At 47.1% G+C, this 25,903-nt stretch overlaps 1 protein-coding gene across 1 annotated transcript in view; it reads right to left on the bottom strand.

The window, feature by feature from the left end:
- RTN1 (reticulon 1) overlaps nt 1–25,903 on the bottom strand; it is a 125,946-nt gene that overhangs the window by 48,609 nt on the left and 51,434 nt on the right. The window contains exons 2-3 of the mRNA XM_009283019.1: nt 9,744–10,481; nt 4,560–5,342 (exon numbers count right to left, since the gene is read on the bottom strand). Of these exons, the coding sequence (XP_009281294.1) occupies nt 4,560–5,342; nt 9,744–10,481 (1,521 nt within the window). The remainder of the gene's footprint in view (nt 1–4,559; nt 5,343–9,743; nt 10,482–25,903) is intronic.

The following is a 25,903-nucleotide window of genomic DNA, read 5'->3' as shown; positions in this document are numbered from 1 at the left end:
GCTGGAGAGAGACATGATGCCCCAGCATAAGGGAAATCTCTGCCCAGGACCAGGTCCCCAGGCTGTGGGACAGCAGCATGCGGTAAGTCAGGCCACCCTGGCAGAGACCTACCGACAGGCACAGCAAGAGAAGACAGGAAAGGACTCAGCCAAAATGCTCCTTTCCAGCCTGCCTTGGTCCAGGCTTCTTTTGGGCTTCTTGCAAACTGCCCCAGGCCAAAAGGTGCACGTTTCCAAGACAGCAGGTCTTTTCTGAAATTTTCTGCATGCCCAAGCCATGTGCGAGCCCAGCCTGGACGTCACCTGGGCTATGCAATGTCACAGCACTGTGCAGGCCACACCAATCACTTGTATTATTTTCCAAAGTTTGTGAAAATCTGTTGCAAGACAGAGTTTTCCTAGAACAAACCTAAAAATCTGCATTCCTTGCCCTGGCTACTGGAAAACACAAATACATCTGGTCTTCCTTCTCTGTGGCTGAGTATTTAAAAAAAAAAAAAAAGAAACTGAGCTGGCAACCTCCTTTCTGCAGAGCCACGGCCAAAGGGCCTCTAAGCCCTGTTGTGTAAGGGCTGTGTCCACCTCTGGAAGGAGATGCCAGTAGAGACATGGGGGCAGTAACAGCCAAACAGCAAATGTCTTGCTACAGCTCTGGCTTCCCCTCTTTGCTCCACAGGAGGCAAGGGAATTAGTAACACTGACATAGGTAGCAACTGCTCAGCCCTGGCCAAAACAAAGCCTGCGTTGCAGCAAGCAATGTGATCTTTCTGACCGTGTGGAAAAGTGAGCGAGGCTGCTTAGTGGTTAGCGGCATGGGAATAGCTCCGCTCTTTCAAATCGTGATAGTCAGCTCCAGTAAAATGGAGGTGGGAAGTCACTGCCCATTTTTGTTATTGCCACTGGATGGCAACAGACGTTAAGCAGAGACTTTGAGTTATTACTGCGCAAACTACACATGCACTTGCTGTGCTCCGCCTTGTTATTTAGGGGAACGGCCGTGATTTCAGCACGCCTAGCAGACACTCCAGAAGGGTCTCTGAGGGATTAAGCTGCGGGCTGGCAGCAACACAATCAGCAAGACTGTTCCTGGGGTCGGGTTGAATGCTGGGCTTTCACTTTGTACAGCTTCTCCATGTATTTCTTGGAGTCTGCACTCAAAATTAGTTTTTGTCTTGCCAGCCCAGGGCCAACCCTTCCAATGAGCCATGCAACATATATTTAATGCCATGGATATGAGTAAAAGACTCCTTGGTGGTATTACAGTATGACACTGTGAAATAGTTAACACTTCTATATGAAACTGATGGATGACTATTTTTAAATTACATATACCTGGCTATGAGCTGGCCAAGGACCACAGAAAGATCTACAGCTGGGTGTCAAAAACAGCCAGGCGTGTCGAACAGCTTCATTTGATCCATCAGTTTCCTATGAATCTCCAGAAACGCTGGGCTAGAACTGAGCTGAACTCAGGTGGGACTTGCCATGGCCATTGGCGGATCAGTCCCCACCTGGACTCTGTGAACATCACTAAAACCATTCCGTCTTAATAACGATGTGTGGTGGTAGCATAACACTTCCGAGGTGACATGTAACAAGGAGGTAACAGTGAAAGTTTTTCTGTTTTCCATCTTTTAACAAGTACATAGTCACATCTTGTTAGTATTCTCTTAATGATAGTTAACTATAATTAAGATAATTCTCTTCATTAATGAATGATGATACTGTTCTTGCTTTGAGTGACATCGTTCTGCTGCACCTCCGTTGTGCGGCACTGCCACATCTCCCTCTATTCTCGTGTCTTTGGCTGAGTGTGGCCCGTGCCAAATGCCAGCCAGGTGCATCTGAGTTGGCGTATGACACATATGTGATGCCATGATGTAAAGCTGTGCCAAGACCTCAAGTTGATGCTATGAAGGCAGTCCCTGTCCCCTTGGATGTGCTCTGCCACATCATTTCCCTGCCAGCCACTGCGGCTCCAGGCTGATGGAGCCTGGGAGGACCCATGGGGGATGTTCTGGTTCCACCAAGCCAGTTAACACATCCCCCAGTTCACCTCTGATAAGTGAAAAAACGCTGAAGGGTTTACATGAATTCTCTGAGTGAGGGACAAGCTCTCCTTTCCCAGGTCAGAAGGAGAGCCCAATACTCTACCTTCAACTTAAAAATTTAACTAGCGCCCAGACACAGTGACCCATGCAGCAAATACCCATGACTGGAAGGTAGCGTAAAGTGGACCCCACTATCATCCATATTTTCTCATCTTGAGCCCATCTCCCCATACCCTGAAATCAGCTTTAAAAAGCTACACAAATTTTAGCAATAATCTTCTTGAGAGGCTTTAAGTTTTTGTTTTCCTTGCCTTAGGCACCGGGGTGTCTCGAGGGAGAAAAGCACATACTGAAATAGTCCTCTATGCACCGCCAGATAGGAATTAGCTGTCTTGTGTCTGTCCTGGAAGAAACGTTCCTGCCACTACTGTCCTACGGTAATACAGATAGGAAACACGGACACACTGCGATGCAGGGAGAAAGCCTGCTCATGCACACAGGGATTTTCTCTGACCGCTGTATGAGAACAAGCCTCTGCTAGCATCTGTTTAGGCAATGACAGAAATTAAATGAGACACAAAAGTTAGGACAAAAAAATCTGAATACGATCGAGGGAGACTGAAAATTGTAATGGGGCCTGAAATCTCAAAATTGAGGGACAGGCAACTAGCTGCCTGTGTGATATTCCCCAACTACTTTCCCCAAATCCAAGACTAAATTGTTAGTCATCTGCCCAGAACAACACACAGAACACAACATGGTTGCAGAGACCCAATGCTGGACACTGGAGGAAGGGTGCGTAAGGTAAATTCAATCAACCCTACAGCTTCTAGGGTTTGGGCAGGGCCTGGGCAGGGGAATATGGGAAGGGGGAGAGAAATGGTTAGAGCTCATCCTACCCATGAGGGAGCTAAGAGATGCACAGCGTGACATTGCGAGCTCCGAGAATCTGGCAGGAAAACATACTTACAAGCAATAATCATATGTTTCTTGTTCAGCCTATTAAAGTCATTAGTTCATTACCGCTAAGAATATCAGTATTAACATATATTATTGCACTGCAGATCTTGCAGTCCTCAGCACATCGTGCAAGTTTGGGCTGTTTCCTCAGCAGACTTGCACACTTGGGTTCACAGCGCTAGATAAGTCAGTTGTAAAAGTGTGCCACTTAAATGTGTCTGCCACATCTCCAGGCCATCATGTGGTCAAACAGCTGCACAAACACGAACAGAGGAAAAAGATGCTCTCTAAGCAGCAGGGGTGGGATTCGCCCCCCCTCCATCTCTATCCAGCTGTTTGCAAGGAAGCAGAAGCTCTCTGAATTGCAAACCCCCATCCGACAGAAGAGCCATGGACAGCCGCTGCCCCCCAGCCCAGCTGGGGGAGACGGCAGAGGGGGAGCGGGGCAGGCATAGGGCAGCCCCAGCGTCCCTCCCTTCCACACCAGCTTACCAAGCCAGAGGTACACGAAGACCCTGGCTATTCAGAGCTGGCATCTTGCAAAGAATAAAATGCCTTTTTCTTTTGTGCGCCTTGCAAACTAAGCCAGTTACAGGCCACAGGGACCCCTGGCAGTGTCAGTGTGCAGTGACCGTGTGCTACCTCTTGGTCCTCAGGGTTTAGCTCAGACCAAAAGCTGGTGGTGGCTCTAGAGTTTTGGTGGGTCCAGTTGGGCTTCAGAGCCTGGCATAGCAAGCCCAGACCTGGCTGTCTCTACATGGGCTTTGAAGGGATCCTACAGGGAGACAAGTGCCCTTGAGCTCACCTGAGCACCAGGGAAGTGTCCTGCCCTTCCCCCTCCCAGAGCTGGATTAAGGAAGGGGCTTTCAGAGGGGCACACAGGATGCCCCTCAAGGCACGCAGAGCTGGGGTGAGCACCCCTAAGCCACCCGCCTCCCTGCATCAGCCTGGAAGTGTACACAAAACCCTCATTATTCAGAATGGAGGGTGTCAGCCACCGTGAGAGAGATTTGTTTAAGCTGCACCAGCTTCAGAAACACCCAGACCCACCAAACCCAACCCCTCTCCTCTTCTGAATCATTCTTTTTTCCTAAATGTATCCTCAAAAACATTATCCTCACATTTCTGGGAGAGGCAGGACACCTCCCTCACTGCACCCCTTCCCTGGGGCAAGGCAGGTACTATTTCAAAGGAAAAATGATCATTTGTTTCTCTCTGCCATCCAGATGCCTGATGTACGAATCAGCCTTATGTTACTGAGGTTCCTGCTTGATCCAGTATCTATATGCTCAAGCCTAAAAATTATTATTGCTGCTATTTTACTTTTTTTTCCTAAGGGAAAGGAAAAGGAGAAAAAGAAGAGGATGGGAAGGTCAGAGATGATGTGTGCATTGTCACAGGCATGCCCAGCTTCGAGCTGAGGTTATCCAGTGCCAGCACCTCCCCCTGCTCGGCACTACTAACATCTCCCCTGCAAGGAGCGGGCACTTCTCCCTTCTCCCCCCTCTCAGCAGCACTGCAAAAAACAACATAAACATCTGCATTTACCTTTCTGCTTATTTAAAAATGGCAGTAGGGGTGAAGCCAAGGGACTTCTTTTGCCGGAGTCCTTGGAAGACACTTTATTTTGGTTAACAACAGTTTCTTCGATGGGTTTCTTCAAGATTATTCTTTCCTTCAGCTCCTCGGTGCTGACGGCAGAGGTCGGTGGCTCAGCTCCTACTTTTGGTGCAACAAAGGAGCATTTCAGGTAGGATGCGGAGTCTGCCAGGTTTTCCCTGTTCATCCTGCTCTCCGTTGTTTTATTTGCTTCGTAGTCTGAGGCATCAGTGCGCGAGCCATTCTCCTCCTTGATAATGTCCATGACCATGGGCTTCATCAGAGGGGAGTCCTGATCCCTCTTTGGGCTCTCTTCGGAGGCCGACGAGGCATCACAAGACTCGATGATGAGCTCGCTGTCGAGCTCGGCCTCCCGCTCCTCCCGCAGGATGCTGTACTGGATGGAGGGAGAGGCGGGCGATGGAGGGGGCCCTCCGATGTGGCTGAAGGTCATGTAGTTGGAGTGCAGCACCTCCTCGGCAGCCAGCGGGTCCTCCGAGACCAGTTCGATCTCTGAGTCCCCTGACTCGGCGCTGCTGGCTTCGTTATCCAAGGGTGAGGAGACAGCGGGGCGCCCAGGTTTGACCCGCTGGTCTCTCTTCTCAGCGGAAAGGGCTGGTGACCGCTGCACCTCTGGGGTCTCAAAGGAAAAGCTTTTTGCTTCTTTGATGGCACTGATGAGTTCATCCTCCGACAGGCTGCCTTTGCCCTGTGACTCTGAGCCGGACGGTTCTGCCACCCAGAAAGAAAGGGAGGGGGGGGAAATTGTTAAAAATGAGATTTTTCTGGCTGCTTAGGCAACAAACACAATAGATTTCACAGCAGCACGGATCCCTCTAGCAGGGCTGGTAACACAGGCAGAAAGTCTCCCTGTCTGGGATGACTAACAGTAATAACAGCTTGTCTTACAGAGTGTTTCCCATGCACATACTCCTTATAAAAAAGGTATTATTAGCATCATTTACTGAGGAAAAAGCTGAGGCACAAGGCAACGCTGGTCAGTGCTAGGCCAGTGGCTCAGCAATATGGTTTTCACCAGGAAAAATCACCAGTTGTGAGGAACGTGGGCTCAGGCCACCCGTGACAGCATCTGACTGTCACCGATGGATACAGGTCTGTTCTGGGGACAAACACACACAGGGGGCTGGTGGGTTCCTGGCACTGGTGATCGTAACAACCTATGCGTAGTTACTAGTAATTTTGTCAAACTTTAACTTTCAGGGGTGAAAAGTTCCAGGTCAGAAACTTTTCTCAGACTTTTTCTTTTTTTTTTTGCAGGTGGGTGGGTGGTGAATTCTCTGTTTGCTTTTATCTCAGTTGGGTCCAAGCATGAAACTCATTTTTTTACTGTAATTCTTAATATCATTAAAACTACATTAACTAAAATAATGACTGACCAACTGACACCCAAAATTTGAAACAAAAAAAATTCTATGCATTTTCTGGCTCACACTGGAAGAAGATATGCTCAGAGAGTGAAAATAAGCAGTAGAAAAGGCTGGCTGGTCACCCAGGATTAGCAAGGAGCCCACATCCCATACTAGAAGGGAACCCAGCAGCAAACTTCCCACCTGTTCTGCCTCCCTGTACATCTCTTTACCACATGAGATTTTGTAATGAAATAACAAAGAAAGTAAAATTGCATGTAAAGGGTTCACAATAAGAGGTGATGGAGGCAGCATGAGGTGCATCAGCAGCTGTCTTGAGTTACTGCGTGGGGAACAGGCTTCACTTTATCATTCACAGAGCATCAGCCAGCCTCAAACCCAGACTGCACCTGCTGCATCAGTAGCAAGGCCAGCCGGGCCACCTGAGTCTGTCTGTGTCAAGGGGGACCATGGCAGCAGTTTGCACCCGATCCCCTGCCGGCACCCGGCCACCAACACCTCCTGATCACTGGTTTCCACCTTGCACTTCACTGACCCAGGGATCGCTGCCATCCACACCCAAGACCCTCCCTTTTGGGGGGAAAAAAGGTTGAATTCCCCAGTCACGTTGGAACAGCCATCAAGCACACACGGAAATTTGTCCTCTGGACTCTCAAGTGCTCATTCACTGATTCTATATCATTACTAACATGACAGGGGTCACTAAGTGGCATTGCAGGCAGTGAGGGTTCAAGAAAGCCATCAGGAAAAGAGACCTCCAAGTTTCTTCCTGCTGCTGCTGCTGGTAAAGAGGACCATGGCAGGACACCACCTGTGTCCGGACATTTGGGGACCGCAGCGGAGCAGGGGAAGGTTTCCAGCCCCTCAGTTTCAGGTGTGGGGAGCCCCAAGCTGACCTGCACCTGCTCCCAGTGGGTATTAGCCTTCAGCCCAGCCCTGCTTTGGGTGCAGCCACCGGCATTGGCTCCCCGGGGCCACCCGGCTGCATGGGCCACCTCTGGAAGCTCCTCTACAACAGAGGGTGGGAAAGAGATTGTATCAGATATGATCTGGGAAAAAAACACTATTTTGGGCTATTTGCTGACTTAATTTCTCATGGCAATAGCGTAGCTGATTTCTTCCTGACCATATGCCTTCCCCAAGATGAATCAGGTAAAGGGGGAGGTTTTCATGATAGCACCCGAGCCATGATGTCCTGCCAGGAGATGGGCAAGAAAAACAACCTCCCCACACCCCCCCAGGCAGTTTTGGTTTGTGCATCTGCCAATACACATCACTGGCAGTTTTGAGCACCTATTGCTGGCACGTCTGCAGCTCCTCCAACAAAACAGCTCTCTGGTAACACATCCCTCTCGCATGAGAAAGTCCTTCTGCAACCCAGAGTATGGCCGTAGACAGGATTAAGGTGTTTGGGACTGTTACGACACACTCCTGTCCGGATGCCAGGAAGTTTCTGTTGAATCAGAAACACTGAGCAGGAGCCTCTGCATCCTTTTCCTCTGGCTGCAGGAAGCCCGTGTGAGCTGCGCCGCTCTCCTGCATTACCGCATGTAAGCATTTTCTCCCTGAGCAATGACTTAATCCGGCACACGTCCAAACAGGCATGTGACCGCCAGCCCTCGTAGCGCAGCAACACGCAGTCCCTCGGCTTCACCCCGCTCCTGCCCGCACTGGCAGTTTGTAACTAACTCTCAGCCACGGCATTTACCTTGCGAACAAAAACGTCCTTTGTGGCCAGCAGCAGGGTGTCATATTTACTGCTGGCACAGGGAAGCGTATAAATACCCACCGCCTTTCAGCACCAGCGCAGCATATGAACAGACCGTGTCTTCCTCCCCCAGAAAGATGATGGCCAGTAATTAAAAGCAAACCATTTTCAAAAGTCCTGATCCAAGTAGGGGGGAACTGGGGGCTTCGCCAGGATGCTTGAGGGGTATCTAGGAGCGACAACTTTGCTGGGTCACTGGGTAGAAATAGCAAGGGCAGGTTTTACATTTCTTCATCACTTATGAACGCGGAGCCTGGGCACAGCATGTCCCCAGCTGCAGGGAAGGGGGGAAATCCAGAGAAAACACCCTGCGGAGCCAGCCCCTAAAGGAAGATGCCTGCTTCTTCCTTTAATGCAATAGATAAGCAGTTGCTTCTGGCTTTCCAGCACCCCGATGCAAGGCGGTGGGACCTCCCAGGGCTGTTCAGGCAGTGCTGGGGATCAGCTTTGCCCACGGAGAGGAACATTTCCGTGGCAGCAATTACGCCGGCCACACCAGTGCCTCCCAGTAAGGCAGCAGCCGTGAGGCTCAGCCACGCACTATTCAGCTGTTTTGATGGGATATGGTTATCGAGTGTCACGAAGGCAGCCTTGAACAGTCGCCAAAGACTGAATAAATAACAATTAGTGCCTGAAGTTCTTAATTACCTTGTAGCACAAAAAGTGTAAATCAATAAAAAACGGCATGTCCCAGAAGTAGCGTGTGATGTCACCCAGTCAAATAAAAGAAGAAAAATGGGACTCTAAAGTCTATTTATTATCTAAAGTTTCTGGCTGATGCAGGCAGGATACACTCACAGCTGCGGTGGACTCCTTCTACCTCTTTTTTTTGTATGAAAGTGTACAAATGCACACTCAGTTTTGGATAGGAACTAGGTATTTCTCTAAGGGTAGGCATCAGTGTGGGTGGAAATTGCAAACTGCCATTTTAAGGAAATTCCAGTTGATTTTTAAATGCTTCTAGATGCCATCAAAGCAATGGAAATTTTAGCTCGGGAATGTTCATTGTCAAATGTCAAATGTTCATTGTCAAAGGGTTTTGATCTAGGACGTTGAAATTTAATTTCAAGTCTGGAAATTCTGTTTCCTGTCACAGAACTTTATTCCTTTTTAAAACACTACAATACTTTCATATTTTAGCAGTGTATAATAAGGAAAATGAGGAATAGATATTATGTACTACTGCAGTAATCAGACAATAAGAAAATGTATGAACATGGGATTTTGGTCCCCCCCCCAATAGAAATCAGGAGCCTTTAAAAGTGACTGGCCCTTTGTCCCTCCAGTCCCCTTTGTAAATGAGGTGACAGCATTTCCTTCCTCAGCACTTTCTAAAAGCAGCACTTTCACTTGAAAACAGCACTTATTTTTACCAATTTAACCTTATTCTCTGCAAGAGCAAAGAGGTGTTAAAACAGCCAGTAAAATTAAAAAAAAAAATGAACCCAGATATTTGTAGCACCCTGGTCCCACACACCTCATTTCCTCCAGGGAGCGTGGCCAGCCAGGGTGACCAAGAGACCCCAAAATCACCAGGATCCAGCCCAAACCGTCGCCTGGCTGACAATACCCCCAATGACACCTGCTAGCTCACAACTTCCCCTCGAGGAGAGGTCCCCATGAGGACCGGGCTCAGCCAGCCTTGATCTGACCCCAGCCCTGCTCCTGAGCGGCTCTCGGCAACTTACATCTGTAGATCCCCAGCACTGTCTTCCTCTCTCTTCATACAGAAAGGGCAGCCCGCCCCGAGCGGTGTGTTAGTGATGGGCAGCACGGCTCGCGTCCCCCTTCAGTTCAGCAATGCAAAGTGGTGCCCGAGCAGAGCAGAAACACCTCCAGCCATGGAGACCTATTAATGCCCGCTCGCACCCCCTTAGACCCAACCCACAAACCCATAATAATTCTCCAATGTGCAGGGCTACAATTGCAACCACTCGCTGAATAGCAAAAAAAAATGATGCCACGTGCCGGCATTACCTGTGCCAGAGGACGGTGGTGTGACAGACCCCGGGCTGTCATCTTCTGGCTCTGACACCGTCACCATTGGTACCACCTCATGGCTCGGCTTTAGGCCGGTCTCCAGCTGAGTTGGGCTCGACTCTTTGCTGGCAGCTTCCCCGGTGCTTTTTATCTCGGTGAGTGTGATCTTGACGGGGGCTGTAACCATGGAGGCACCGTGCTGATCACCAGATCTTGTGTCTTCAAGTAGGTCTTGCTCTTTGGCTGCCTTCGTGTCCTCTGAAGCCGTCCGCTGAGGTTCAGCAGCGTGGCTGGACCTGGTGGGTATTCCCTGGTACTTATCGGTAAGGATTGGGCTCTCGTCTTCTGAGTCAGGGTCATGTTTTTCTTGGTATTTTATTTCTTCTGATCTACTTATGTCCATGTATTTATAAGCTTCTACTTTCATGGGATCCGCTAAGGTTTTATCAACTTCAGTAGACTCTGCAGGAGTCATCTCTATTCCCGAATCTGAGCTAAACAAGCCACGGGACTCAAACCCAGTCACATCTTGAACAGGATGCCCGAGTGTGTTAAACCCCTCTGTGCTGCCCGAACAGGGAATGGGGCTGTTTTCCTGCTGATAAATGCCCGTGAAATAGGTGGAGTCCCGCGGGGTGGTGTAGTGGACGTCTGAGATCAGAGAGGTGTAGAAGGAGCTGTCACCACTGTTGGCAGTGGAGCCATAGTCAAAAAGATGCGATGAGGCTGTGACACCTAAAGCAAAGACACAAAAACGATGCATAGTGAAGAGACAAGTGCCTGCATACATCAATCTTTCTGCAAAGCTGTACTCACTCCCTGCTGATTTTAGATTCTGTTTGTGCACCAGGCTTGGCTTTGCTTGCAAGCTCTTTGGGACTGTCTCTTACTATACCTTTGGGCAACATAGCGGCACGTCTGTCAGACGGGGCTTCCAGCTGCTGCTGTATCTTAAAATAGCTATAATGATCCTGATAGCTGCTAAAAGTTCCTGGCCAACGTTTGCCCAGCCTGTGCATAAAAATCTCCAGTGATGGCAATCCCACAACCTCCCTCACAATCTGACTCAGGGGCTCACCATCCAATATCCTTAAAAAAAATCTAATGTCCATTACAAACACAATCCTGAGCATTTTTTTTAATACAGAGAAATGGAGGAGTTTCACCCAAAGGAAACTTTTCTTTAAGAAAACAGTTCTGCTGGACAGAAATTGAGATGGAAAGTTGGTAGGCAGCTTTAGATTTCATTTTCTCTTTTAACAGTAGCCACCCTAAATTTGTGAAACACCAGGGCAGAGACTAAACATCCCCATTTAGTGATTTCCACATGCCCAGAAAGCTGTATCCTGTGTGCATCATCTACAAAGCATGCCGGCGTGAAAGTGGTTAAACCTCTACCCACGCCCATGCATCATTTTCATACACCGCCTCTAATTCCCTCTGTCATGCTTTAAGTTCCTGGGGACGATGCTAATTAAATTACAAACAATGACCACTCTCTATTTGCAGCATTAACATAAAGCACAGCTTGACAACAGGAACAGCGAGATCCCCCATGAGGGAGGCGGGAGTTGGGGAGGCAAATTTTTATAGGGGCTGGGGGATCGGGGATGTAGAGAAACAAAGCTGATGTCTGTAGGAGCTGGTGTCTATAGGAGGGCGGTAGCCTGTTAACCGCTTGTGCGCTGATGCATGCTGCATCGCAGAGGCTGGCTGGCTTTCTCTGACCTCTGCTCATCACCCTGCAGGGGATGTGGGGCTCCTGACCTGCTCCACGTGTGCCAACGCAAACTTAACAGTAATATTAAAGGGATATTGCTGCAGCTGCAAAGTGAGAAGCTGGGAAATGTCAGTGTGAAAGTTCCTGGGCTACTTGCATTTGGTTATTTTCTTTCTCCTTGCACATACATAATGATACCATCTCTAAATACCGTCACAACTATTTTTTCCCACAGCCCTCCATGCATTAGGAACGTGCAGCTCATTTAGTGAGCCCTGAAGCAATTTTTTTTTCCCCTTAACACCATTCAGTGCATAGCTGCAGGCTTTATTTTACTGCACAACCTTGCTGGATTTGACATGCACAACCCAAGCTCTGCACAAAGGCAGAATGACCATTTCTCTCATCTATATTTTTGCATCGCTCAGTACTATGGTGACTTGCAAGCAACTTCTCTTTCCTGGGCCACCTTTAGGATGGGAACAGCATGCTTCTCCTTTACAAGGGGAAATCTGATAGCATAGGGAAAAACCAACCCAAAAGTTCCATACCTTGGTTTTCAGCCTACCTACACTACCTGCTCCTGTGTGTCTATCCTCACCGACTTTGGGTGCTGCTGGTCCCCCACCAGCCCTCACCGCTAATCTGCTACTGCACACAGAATGCTGACAGCAGCGCCATCCCCACACCCCAAGAGCCCATGGCCAGGGATTCACAGCAGCCGCCTTTGCCATACAAGAGCACAGAGCAAGGGGTGCTGTAGCTAGCAGGTGAAAAATTATCGTCATCATTTCCAGACATTCCCAGCCTTCAGTTTGCTCTTCTCACCGCTACGGAGCGCTGCATAGAACTTTTCATAGAAATATTTATGGTCAGGCCAAGATCTTGTTTCAGAGTGGCGAGGGTCACTGTGAAGATTTTTCCTATGCATGTGAACTTGGGACTTTTTCTTCCTCTCTATCTATGTAACTTTACATTTACCTACTCTAAATTTCACCTTCTATTTTCCTGCCAGCTCACTCAGGGCTGCAAGATCCTTTTGCAACTTGCTGCAGACAGCTTTCATCCTCGCTGCTCCAAATGACTCAGTTTCATCAGCAAAGGTACGTGAGAACAGAGCCTAAGCGGAACACTAATGTGGCTGCCCAGCACCCACATCAGGTCCTACCTGAGGTCATCCAGTGCCTCGCAAGGACAGCTCATACCCAAAAAACATTTCTAAATGATCAGTAAGCAAAAAGGGATAGGTTCTTTTTCTTGCAAATATTTTTCTTGCTAACTTGCCTTTTTGAAAATTATCCATAAACAGGCTTGGATTTTCACAAATGTGTTGGTTAGCTGGAATTATCTGATGCATTGTTTATGCCAACATATTTCAGGCTGTGAATTGCTGACTACAGACTATTCGTGCCTGTTGCTGCCAGTATCTGCTGTTTGTAATTTACTATTTGTGCTGGGTGAGTGGCTGTCTAAATCGTGGGGTTTCAGGGCTGCTCTTTCATTAGATGATTCCTCGGTGCCTACTGGGCCTGATCCAAAGCCCACCGAATTCACTAGAAAAGTCCCATTGATTCTAAGTGGCTTTGCACCAGCTCAAGATGGCTGTGCAATACTTTCTGCTCTGGGTGCTCGTGAAAAAATACACCATCACAACACCAGCAGTGAGCAAAAATCCATTTCTACAAACATCCCACAATTGCTAGTAGAGAGGGAGCACAAACATAGTCAGAGGTGACTGAAGTCACTGTCAAACCAATATTCATGGATGCTGTTTGCAGCTTTCATTTCTGCTTTGTCCGCAGTATATGTGAGCCAGATGCATATGCATTTGCAGCACTTAGTAATCCTGATCAATAGAGCAGTGAAAAGGTTTCTAATGTATTTGTGTCAGGTGCTTCATAGCAGGAGTTACAGCAAGCCAGGAGAGCTTGCAGGAGAGCCACTGTGATAAAGAGGGCCTGGGAAAATATCATCCTATTCTTTATGTTATTCATCAGCAGAAAGAAAAAATAACCCTGAAATAGTCATCGACAGAAACATCACTTCACGTTTTCAAATAGTACAAAACCAACGCTGTAGCAGATGTTAACACAAGAGCTGATTTAAAAATCACTGTTGATCATAAACCTTCTTTTTTTTTTCTGCAGTGGTTTTGCAAATAACGATGAAACCAGAAAATGCATTTCTTACTGGAGAAGACAAAGAGTTAATGGGTGTGTGAGCATGTCCCTGCGCATGTGTGAGCAGAGGGAGGGTTCACATTAGCAGGACATAGAGGGATCCCAACTCTCAAGGCGACCACAGAGTCAAAAGCACTGAAGACAGCTGAAATTGCCTAATTACCAGGATTTAATGCAACTCTCCATTTCCACAGGGAATGATTTAAAGCCATTGGTAAAACTGCCTCTTATTTGGGAAGTGGGAATCTATCAGCTATTAGGCTGGCTATTAAAGACATGTAAACCTATAATAGCTGAGCAGGTTTTTGCTAAAGAATGGTGTATTCAGAGCCTGGTGATTAAGCAATGCCCTCTCTGACTTTAAGTTTATTTAGTTCAATATCCGTGGGAAGGAGAAGCCTTGAATAGCACTGGTAACGGATGGCAGTATCAGATCTGAATTTACCCTTGTTACAAAGGGTTGTTTTATTTAATCTGGATGTCCCTCAAATGTGCCCAAAAACTTGCCTGCCAATTCAGGTAAAGCAAAGCTATTCAGCGCCTGAGAGCAGCAGTCATGCTTTCTTGCAATACGAGCCCTCAGGAAATAATTTCTCTTCCTGCGACCAGCTAAGAAGTAATGGGTCTGATTCAATCATTTCAAGCACAGCTGAGATGCTCAGCAAGTTACATGTGTTTTCACCAACTGTAAAGAAAAAAAAAATTGAAAATGACTGGTTTGTTTCCTCAGAATAAGTAAGTGAATGCTCCAGAAATCCTCTCCTACAGCGTTGGATTTAGAGCTATTTAGCAGTTGACACAGGAAATAATTTAGAAATCATTGGTTCCACGCAGAGTAACTCTTAAATTAAGAAAGGCAGCTGAAGCCCAATTTGGAACAATGCAAGCTGAACTGCTGCAGCACACTGGAAGAGGAAACAAAAAGTTAGCTGAGGATAATAGACAAGAAAAAGAGCTAATTTAAATAAAACTGATTTTTTTTTTCCCAACTAGAGTATGCTCAGTCTTCTTAAAATGGATCACTTCAGAATATTGGGTTCAATTTTCAATAAAATAACCAATAACCAGTTTCCATGTTAACCTGCCTTTCTTAATCTTCACATGCAACTCTGGTGACCTTCAATGGCACAGACAGACTGACACAGAAGGACATGAAATTTCAGTTCTGCAGAACAGCTGGTAACCCCGCAATGCGAGGTTCAGTATTTATTGTGTGTCAGTGATTCGGTCAGAATTATTAATTTTTCAGAAGAGGAGAGGGGGAACTAATCTTTAATTAGATGATGCTATTTTTACAGCCTGGAGCTGCACTGAGAAGAGGCAGGATCTTTGGTTGCAACTGGAGGAAGCAAGGTTTCAGTGACCTTTTCAGAGAAAAGCAGAATACTGCGAGCAAGCTGTTTCCAGCAAATTCCTGTAAGTCTTTTAAATAGTTGGCTCTGATTTTTGGTTTGCATATTGAGCCTCAGGAGTCATTACTGGCTACCTCAATGCTGCAGGGCTGCTAGCTCCCAGGAGCAGGGTCTCCCCAGCTCTCTCGTGTCCACGCAGATCACAGCCTCCTGGCGACAAGGTCCACCTTGTCCCGTTTGGCCAGTCCCTGACCTGCGGTAATTTATGGACTAGAGATAATAACGAGCGAAGTCCCATAAACAAGGGGAGTACTCATTTGACTGGCCCCAAATGATGCTAGAGGGTCTCTCAGGCCACATGACACTCCCAATACCTCAGCCCTTTAGGTGTCATCCAGAGATTTTAGATAACATAGAGGCCAAAACTGAGTGACAAGCATTTTCCAGCACAGCAACTTTGCTCTTACCCAAGACTCCCGAAGGCACCGCAGAGCTCAGGGATGTGCAGTGACTTTCAGCGCTCAGACTAAAGCCTGGCTCTTAGAAAGGTATCCTATATTGTCTTAAAGGCTCAAGGAGGTGGTTGAGCGCTTTGCCAAGCTTTTTATTTTATAATTACCCCCTCGCCTAGAAAGGCTGATTTCATAGCAAGGCTGACTGCCTAAATCCAAGGAGCCATCATGGTGACCCATTGCACCTGACGGTGATGCAGGAGAGTCCCATTGCCCAGACCTTGCCACCACCTAAACGTCTGTATCTGGAGATCAAACCACAGCTCAGGGTCCTCTCTGATGACTAGCACAGACCATGTTTCCCAGCCCCGCATCAGCAGCTTATGTTCCAGCCCCTCCTTCATTTTTATTGTTCATCCATGACCATCAGATAGATGAATCTTCCTGCTTTCTTCCAAATATGCAACAAAAGTAGCTATTAAACAGTCCTGCCTTTTCTGTACCATATTTACAATTTTGTCATAAGCCACTAGCAAAAAGCCTGTGCTTGACCTTGGCTTCTTTTTATTCTTAACTTATCCTTAAAAAACGACAAAAAAAGGGAATTTCCTATTTTCCTATTCTTTTGACCCTGATGCATGATGTCTCATTGTTTCTTTTTAGTTTCCCAACTCAGTTACCTTCCTTTTTAAAACTCATATTATATTACTTGTTCTTATATTACTATGTTCTCATCTGTAGTCATATACATCTTTATACAGATGTTCAGTGTTTTATCACTTTTCCACGTCTCTTTACAGTACCCAGATGGACCAGCAGTCCCAAGTCTATCTCCAGATTCAGCTCTCAGTCTCCCCTGGATTAGCCTTTCTCAATAGCCAGAGCCAGCTGTCAGCCCTGAGCTATCCTACCTCCAGATGCTATAGGTTGGATGCAGAGAGCAGCAAGCTGCTTGCAAGAGAACTGCACTAGGCATGCATCCCTGGCAGCAGTGCCAGCTATTCCCAGCTGCCAGGAGATGGTGCTCTTCGTTTTAGCTCAGGATATGCAAACCCACTTTACAGGTTAGCAACTTGTTTTCCTCCAGAACTCTCATTATCCTGACTGCGGGAAAGATATAACTCCGCAAGTCACAGCATTTGCAAACATGAACGGCCATACTCCGAAAGTCATTTTGGGATTCACTTGCACAATAGGTGCTATGAGAAAACCAGATGTATCGGAAGGATACACGCTCGTATTCTATTATTATTTCCCCCTGGTTCTCTGCATGGGCCCTGAACATGTTGGGGAAACTCAGAGCAGCAAGAAAGCTGCTTCCCGCTGTCTCAGAACAGCTGACAGCTCTGTGCCTTAGCTCCTGCGGACAGGAGTGAGTCAGTGCATCAGCTGTGCAAGTTACTCATCCTTCCCCTCGAGATCCCGCAGCAGCCAGAGGAAACACTACCATGCAGAGAGGCAGGTGCTGTCTCCTGCACAAGCAGGAGGGCAAAAGGACAGGGTGGAAAAAACAGGCTTAATTCTCTTTACACTCTGGTTACTCCATTAGACTTCATTGGGGTGACTTCTGATTCATCCCACCTGAGCTGGAAAGCAAGTCCTAAACTCAAACAAGTTAGTGATATGCTTTGATACATGTAAAACCCCTCCTCTAGGTCAATTTGCAGAGGATATAAGATACTACAGCCTCCAGGCCCAGCTCTTCAGCTGTCTATTGTAAGTAGGCATTGCAGCTTCCAGTTCCAGGGCTCACTCATTTCAGTCCTCCATGTGCTAAATATATGTGGGGGTGGGGGCCAGCCCCAAAAAAACCTTGGCTGCTGAGGATGAACATCCTTTACCAACTCACCACCTCCTTGTAAGCACAGAGGCTGGGGTGGAGGGGACAAGCTGCTTTCAGGATCCAGCCCCTGGAGGCCCTAACACTTTTGGGAGCTTCAGTTTGGGGGCTGCCTGATTGAGACTCTCCCCCCAGCAGCTGGTGTCAGGTCACCATTATGTTACACCAAAGCATGGTTCTTCCGTGTGGCTTCCCAAGACCCTGCCTGGGGGTTTCTCCTGTTGCCCCAGCCTGGTTTCTTCCAAAAACTGGGCAGGTACGGATCAGGTCCTGGCTCAGCTGCTGAGTGCTACAGCCCCATCTGTGGGATGGATGTGTAGGAAACACTGATGAGCTTTTAATAAGATTGAGACAGATCCACTCTGGGGAACGCAGGACGCACTGCGCTGCCGGTACCGTCATCCTGGCAGGCTATTAACAGCATCTTTTTTTTTTTGTCGCGGACTCTGCACCACAACAGCTACCCTCTCCCTGCCAGGGCCGCTCCGAAAAGATACCAGGGTCCACCTTTTTGCTGCTGCTGAGTAGGCACTGTGGGTGTCATTGTGCACCCCAGACCAAGGCAAGTCAAACAGAGGAGCGGGGCTTGGTTTGGTGATGCTGAATATCCTCAGCTCCCATGGACATCCACAGAGCTCACGGCATCTGACAGGGGATGCTCAGCAGATTCCCCAAAGCCAACCAGCCAGTGTGCAGAGTGAATCCCTAGCCAATGATTCAGCAGTTCCCACCCCCACATGCCCCCCAGGCTTTCTGCTTCAATAAATGGTCTGAGAGAGCTCCACTTTCACCTGGCAGGAAAACCCTGGTATAAGGTCCGTGACAGCCCTCCCCAGTACTCTAGACAGCATGAAAAATCAGGAACACTGAAAGAAAAGCCTTGAGAGGAGTGCAAGAATGCTTTAAAACATGCATAAAGTTGCAAATGCTCCTGCTAGAAGTGCAGCTGCAGCAGATCTTCATAATTATCAGAAAAGGGTACAAATATCATTTAGTAAGTTTTAACAAAAATTGAGTTCAGGAAAAAAGCAGGTTTTCACTCCTGTGATAGGAGTAACATGACTGCTCAGTAGGGTTCAGCAACACTCAGGTACTGCCTAAAATGCTATCAAATGCACTTTGCTAAGGATAATTAAACCCCGCTTATGAGAATAATTCATTCTTATTTCACTGTAGTCACATCTCCCCTGGAATGATCAAACTCCACCAAGTCCCATGACAAAAATACTCCAAGCACTAAGTGAATTAGCACCTAAATCATGCTTTTCAATGACTTGAAATGGGGCCCAACTCCCTTTAGAGCATTAGACACCAAAGTATCTCACAAAATCTGGATGTGTTTGGCTAAGTCTCATTTGTCTTTAAGTTCTAAAATACCTAAATCCGATTTCAAACATGATTTAGGAACTTCAGCTATTCACTGTTTTTACCCCCAGACTGCTACAAAGCAGTCACTCTCCAAACTCAGACTGGGCTGTCTTTCAATACCCCCTGCAGAAACACCCTCTTCCCCTGCGCAGCCTCCATCCCAGGGCTCTGCCACAGGCACCTCCTGCACATCCAGCCCCACCTTTTCTGGGTCCCAGTTAAGGGACTGTTTTTGCTGTAAGGCAATCCACAGCCACGCGGCTGCAGTTTCAAACTCAGTCTGGAAAAGAGAGAAATGCCGACGCCAGCTGCTTTTGATGCTGTGATAAACTCAGGACAGAAATCATTGCCCTACAGCTTCAGGCTTTTCCACATCTGGGGAGAGAGGGCTCAGCAGCAGGGAGGTAAAAGCCAGCATTGGAGAAGGGCTTCTGCTGAAATACGAGTCTTTGAGTAAGAGTTTGATACGCATCTGGAGGGACTGCTGAGTTTTCTCTATGCCACTCATACCTGGCTGCAACATCTCAAGGAAATCCAGCTACTAAAAAATGAGAAAAAAAGGGAAGAAAGGGTTGCCTTGCACTTGGGCTTGGCTCCCCATCCCCCAAGGTCGAAGCCACCCCAGCAGCATGAATCTTCCAGGGAGACAGAGCAACAATTGCAACGAAGTTCAGCTGAAATCACTGAGGGCTCTCGAGAGGAAAATTAATTTTGTGACAATGCATAACACCTACAGCGATGTGTCAAGCACAGTAATGCAGGGAGAAAACCAGCTGTCAGGCACTGAGGGCTGGGGTAAACCAGGAGTGACTCCACCAAAGGCACTAGAGTTACACCGGCATAAAACTGTCACCAGGGAAGGAAGTACGAGGCCCTGGGAGCCAACAAATAGGGTCTGAAGACAAGGCATTACTGGCCACAAATCAGGATCAAATCTAATGCCCAAGGGACAGCAGCAAAATCTAGGTCAGAGACGACACAGCGACACAGGGCTGACGCAGGAAAGAGAGCGAGCTCAAAAATCACCATCTAACTCTCTTTTCACCCAAGGTTTTCCCACTGCAACATGACCTGTGCCAGGAAGACCGGAGGACCAGCATGTGCTGGCTCCTGGTGACCACCTTTATTGGCAATAATAGAAACATTAGGAGAAAAGACCCTGTATAGTATCAAGTAGGATCCAGAATATAACACCAAGGAGGAGTGAGGAAATATGAGCAGCATCAGAAAAGATTTAAAAAAAAAAAAAATACAGAAGTTCTGCTGAGGCAGGTGAGGCAGCAGGCTCTGATCCAAGCACTAATTTGGTTTACTTGCATGTTAAGTGATTTCCCTCTATTTCTAGAAGGTGGGGGCACCAAGGATGCATCTGAAAGTCAATCAAAAAGTTTTCAGAAGTATATTAAAAGTTAAACCTCCCAAAGTAGTGCAGAATGTGGGGCAGAGCCACTGCAGTCATAAATCAGCATCAACCTGCTGGCTCCAGCTTCTGCTTAAGGAGGATCAGGCCATATGTGCTATAACTAATGCTATAAATGTCCTTTCCTTCAAGGTGTCTCCTTTATTTACCTGCCACTATGTCTCTTCCCCTGTAAAAGATGAGTTTACTCCAAACAGAGACAGGAAAAATCCTCCCCAGACATCTCACTTCCCTGAAGGACGTTTTTAGGGACTTATCCCACCCTTCACTCTGCTTTAGTGAAGAACTGATACAACTACAAGCCACTCCATCTCCTGACTGTGAATACGTGACACCAAAAATATTCACCCGCCCAGGAGACCAGCCAGCAAGTCTGAAGTCTGTACTTTGAGCAGAGGCATAATTAAGATTTCAAGGAACACAGGTTAGTTGGACTGTCCCCTTCCCTGAAAGGCCAGAAGAAGCTCCTGCTCCTTCCTTACTCGGCAGCTCTCCATCTCTTTTCATTTGCAAAGCCTGAAGGCTTGCAAGGGTGATGTGGGACCTCTGTGATGAGCTGGGGCCTGGTCAACAGGCTGGCTCGTCTTTGGGCACCTTTCACTGGCACCTTGGATGTCACCCACGAGCTCCTCACTCCTGGATACCCCCAAGCTGGGGGGAAAGGAGCAGCTCCTCTCCCCTCTGTACATGCACACCACGCAGGCAGCCCCATGGGCAGCACTGCAGACTCACCCACTGTTTCATGGGATAAGGAAACCTAGGACATGGGTATATTTGGCTCTGGCCCTCATCTGTCCTGCTGCAGCAGGGATGGGACAGGGATGGGGGCAATTGCTTTGCTCTAGGGCAGGCAGCTGCCGATCACCACTTTTCTGGAAGAGCGGAGGAACACCAAGGCAAAGTCATGCCTCTGCTGTTCGCAAGGGGACCCAGCTCCCCGCAGTCAGAGTTGGTGGCTAAATCACAGTCTTCTGCAGATTTAAAGACAGCAAAGGCTCCACTACAGAAAGCTTTTGAGGTTGTGGCGGAGCAACCTTGATTCAAACCAACCATTTGCTGGAATTATTGTGTGTTATTAAAGCAGGAGGGGGGCAGCAGCTTGACAGCAGCACCAGGACCAACCTCTCTAACATGTGCTTCTCTCTGCATTCAGCAGCACAGCCTGGCATTTGGCTTCACAAGTGAAAAGCTGGGGATAATCACCCAGATCATGATGCCTCGTGCAGCTTCCCAGAGTCTCTGCCACACAGGAAGGGTCAGCTGCCAGGTAACTGCGGAAGCTGCAGTGAAAGGCAGGAGCAGAGAGCTCTCCCCTTGCTCTCCTCCTCTGCCTGACCTCCCACCCGTGTGCCGACGGTGCTGCTGAAGCAGTTCTTGTGGAGTGGTTATTGCACACCACTGCCTCACCCACATCTGCTGGAAGATTTCTATTAAAAGCTGTAATGAGACTTAGCTTTTCAATCACAGGGAGATCTGTTTTCCTCCAAAGAATGTCCCTTCCCCCAGTGAAACATCCAAGACTCCAAACCTGAAAATCTCTGACTTCGCTGCCATCCTGACCTCAGAAGAGGCAGAAAGCACTGAAATAGTTTCCTATTCAGACCAGGGAGGTTTCAGATCCTAAACTACTGAAGGTTTTTAAAAGTAGTTACACAAGTAACTGTGAAATACTATCACAGTAGAGGTGATCCTGCTTGGGGAGACAGGATAAATACCTGACCTCCACAGCAGCTCTCCTGCTTCAGGCTCTAGCATGAGCTACTTTTGGAAGACAGCTACACGACAGTCAGACTTGCAGCTATGATCATGAACAAGGACCTTTCCATCCCAGCAGATACATCAGGTACAGCGCTTCATCTGAGAAGAAAGCAGCTTCTAGATAAAGTTCTGGACAGGACATCTCTGCAGATATTGCTGATTCACCTACAGATTTGTGCCAAAATGATAAACATGGCTAAAGAGAAAAAACAAATATGGCAAGCAGCTTTTCTGCTGTATTTTCAAAGACAGAAGGGGACATCCAGAAAACTTCAGGGCAAGTGAAGCAATATGTCCTCTGAGAAAAGCCCATTTTGAGAGTCTACCACAGTGAGCAAGCCAGAGAGCATTTGGAAGAGCATGACTACTAGCTAAGATTAAGCATTAGGTTGTTCGTAAAAAAAAAATAATAATAATAATAATAATAATAGCCTTCTTGGCTATAAGCTTGGTGTTAGGAAGCAAAGGAAGAGTAGTGAATGTGGAAAACTTCACTTTCTCTTGTATTTTCAGCATTCAGTCCTCTCTGGTAATCAGCTCATAATATATGTACAGGAAATCAGTCAAATGGATAACGTGATAACAAGGGAATTAAGACACCAAGATGTCCTAGAGCGAGTTCTTCACATGCAGTATAAAATACTGACTAATCATTCATTGCATTAAAAACCTCAGCCAGGGTAGTGTAAACGCATCAGCGGATGATACTACGCTCAGGGTTGTAGCATATTCCCCTTGGGCAGAAGCCCTGAGTGCAAGGGTGTATTCAGTGCTGCAGAAGGAGCATGACTAAGTACCCAGCCAGGACATGAAAGGAGGCAAGAGGCAGCCCAGGAACAGACAACAAAAACAAGTAAGAGCTCATGGACTAACCCCCGCAATGTAAAACAAAGAAGGCCCCACACAGGGATGGGCAGGGCAGGGAAAAGAGACTCCCACTATTTATCTGTACCTTGTCCTCTGGTACAGATAAACCAGGAGCCATGTATTTTTGTGGCTTATTTTCTTCATTTAGGAAAAGCATAGAAAGATGTGGAGAAGCTATAGAAGATGCTGGTAGCATAAGTACTGCAGGGCAGGACACCTGGGACCAGTCTGGAAGAAGAAATAACAGAGATAAATTTACATTGTATGGAGGGGGGAAGGGAGGGGGAGAGCAGGATCTGAGTCTATAAATACTCTCAAGGTACCAGTGTAAGTGAAGGGCAGGAATTAGTCGCAGTCTTAGAGGATGGGAGAAAAAAGAGCAATGGCTTGAAGTTAAGATATAAAACTAGGCTACATGTTAAGATGTTATTTCTTGATGGAAGAGGGCAGAGGAATGGAATAGGGAACACAGGATGTGCCCATATACCATCTCCCCATTACAGCACATCTGGATGGGCCTTAGCAGGGAATGAACTCCAGCTCTGCCCTGGGAGGGGGTTCCAGATGTCTTTTTCTGGCACCACTGTTGATAGCTCAATTTTGCCTCTTGTACATTAGCACTTCAGATGAAATCTGGGCAAATAAGAGACTCTTCAGTTTGGCAAGAGAGAAAATTACAGGGAAGTAATTCTGCTTGGAATTGAGCTGTAACAGATTTTTTTTTTAATGATTTTTTTTTTTTAGTGAAACAAAAACAAACCAATGAAAATCATTCTAGGTCAAATCAATTTAATTTGACCTGAAGCTAAGTGTCAGATCTGGTTTACAGCAAACTTTGAATATCAAAGTGAAACGCTGTGCATCAGGGTCCCTCATGGAAGCACGCGCAACATGGTGCATGCAGGGGGAATCTGCAGGGTGGCCTTCATTTTCCCTACTGCACACCAGCTGCACCTAACAGGCTGCAGCTCCCTTCAAAGTCAGAGGAACATTTTTTATCTTCTTCCCAAGTCCAACCACCTCAGCATAGCACCCACATGACCAAAGTTCGCAGGCAGTCCTAAATCACGCTGAGGCCTGTCTTAGCTCCCAGCATTTTGGATTTGAGCCCATTAAATTATTCGCCACATCGTATAGTTGCTATAGTAACATCCTATTGAGTATTATTAGAAACCACTGTCCCAAAATCCCATATACTGGAAGGAGTTGTGCAGCAGGGGTAAGAGCCATCTTTGCCTGCACAACTTTCCGTTCCCTATAGCTCCCAACAGCAGATGATCTGGGCAGTAGATTAACCATGCCCTTATCTTTCCCCAGCACTATCAGTTGCAGCACTGAGCTGTGGAGTGCAAAAAACAATGTGCACCCCACTTCCAAGTGGCCCAGCTTGTTCAAAGCAGCTGGTGTTTAAAGCTGCTTCTTCACAGCAACTTGCTTACACATGTTCTAGAAGTGAATGAACAAAATATGCTCTAATTTAAATGCAGGCAGCAGGTATTTTTGTTAGCCCAAGCACACAAGGAAAATCCGAGTCCCTTTCCCTTCTATTGTTCACAAGAATTTAGAGTATGACCCTGCAGAGATTGAATTTTGGAGCAGACCTTCCTGAACATTTCCCTTTTACTAAAAAGAACCATCAACATTTTTCTCCTGATGTTAAATGTTAGAACAGCACACATTCCTTTGGAAACATGAAATTAAGCTAGTATAGGGCTGAAGATGGACAGAGAGGACTGGACAGAGGAAGAACCAGGCTGCACCTTGCTCTAAAACACAAGTCACTACGTTCTTCCACTAAATTTCTCTTCCAAGAGGAAAACTGGGTTTCAGCAGTTAAATACAACTAATTTATTAGGCAATGGCTTTCCACAGTAAATTAGGAATTTCGGGAAGTTTAAAATAGCATTTGATGTCTTCTTATCCAAGTGCCACATGGCTCGGGTGCTGCATCTCTTACTGCCCATGAGGCCAGAAGGTGTCCACATCAGCTATGGGGTTGTAACACAAAAAGGGCTTCTGAGGTCCACGCAGCTCCCAGCCTGATCTGAAATAGCCTGAAGACAATAACCAATGTTTTCCTCCTTTAAAAACTGGAAACAGGAGAGATAAGGGAAGTTGAGGACGGGAGGCTGCATGAAGAGTATTTCCAACAGGCTATTTATACCCTTACTGGCTCAACTTCCACTTACCCTGAAGCCATTTAACACTGTTTCGCAGTGTGAAAGGGCCTTCATGTGGATAAATATTCAGGTCTGTCACTGTAAGGCACTCACAACATATGGGCAGACTTCATTTTTAGTGTTTTCATCCATGTTTAAATACATCAGATAAAGGCTTAAGGATTTTATGCCTGCTTTTGACCAAGATGACAAGTGTAAACAGCCATTCCGGTGAGATATTTCTGTCTGCGCATCCAGGATGCAATGAAACACCTCCCTTGGCTGCCATCCCTGTTCCCAAGCCAAAGGCTGTGCTGGCAACCCAGCTCAGGCTCCCACCTTTGGGGATTGAGAGCCCCTATCTCCTGCCTGGACCTGCCTCAAGGTATCTCCAGGTGGGTCTTACCCAAGCTGCAGACCAAGGTCAGATTAGTCTTCAAGGGGGAGAGCAGAAATGGCTTTTCCATCCTAACCACAGATGGTCGCCTTGATGTAACATGCTTCATCCCTCATCCCAGTTTACCCAGTCTCTGCATCTTTCAGCTAGCTCTCAAGTCAGCTTTTAACCTCACACATAGGTTTTGGCCATGTCTGTACCAGGTGGCTAAACTGCACCCGAGATCTTTGGAACCTGCCTGCCCCAGGGGCTACATGGGCAGAGCATCCCCAGCATATTTTGGGTTGTGATGAAGAGAAGAAATAAGCTGTGGAAGGAAGCAAAAAGGATGCAGAGACAAGAGGGAGAACAGGGAAAAGAACTCAGTGCTAAGAACAGGGAGAGGTATCAGGAGAGAGGGAAAAGAGGGTGTGGGGCAGCAGGGTGGAATTCAGAGGTGCAAAAGGACACTGACATGGAGGGAGAAAGAGAGAGACAGACAGAGCAGAGTGAGAATTAAATGAAGAGTCATGCAGAAGAATTAAAACAGAGTGATGGGAACAAAGGACAAGATAGGTAGAGAAGAAAGACTAAAGTATGAAATGGGCGAGAAGAGAGAGAAGAAATTTTAGAAGTGCTAGGATAGACACGCATACCTATCTGTA

This window comes from Aptenodytes forsteri, unplaced genomic scaffold (genome assembly GCF_000699145.1).
Source record: "Aptenodytes forsteri isolate BGI_AS27 unplaced genomic scaffold, ASM69914v1 Scaffold410, whole genome shotgun sequence".
In the NCBI taxonomy this organism is placed as follows: domain Eukaryota; kingdom Metazoa; phylum Chordata; class Aves; order Sphenisciformes; family Spheniscidae; genus Aptenodytes; species Aptenodytes forsteri.
Note: the sequence above shows the minus strand (reverse complement) of the source record. Positions and strands in the feature narration are given on the sequence as shown.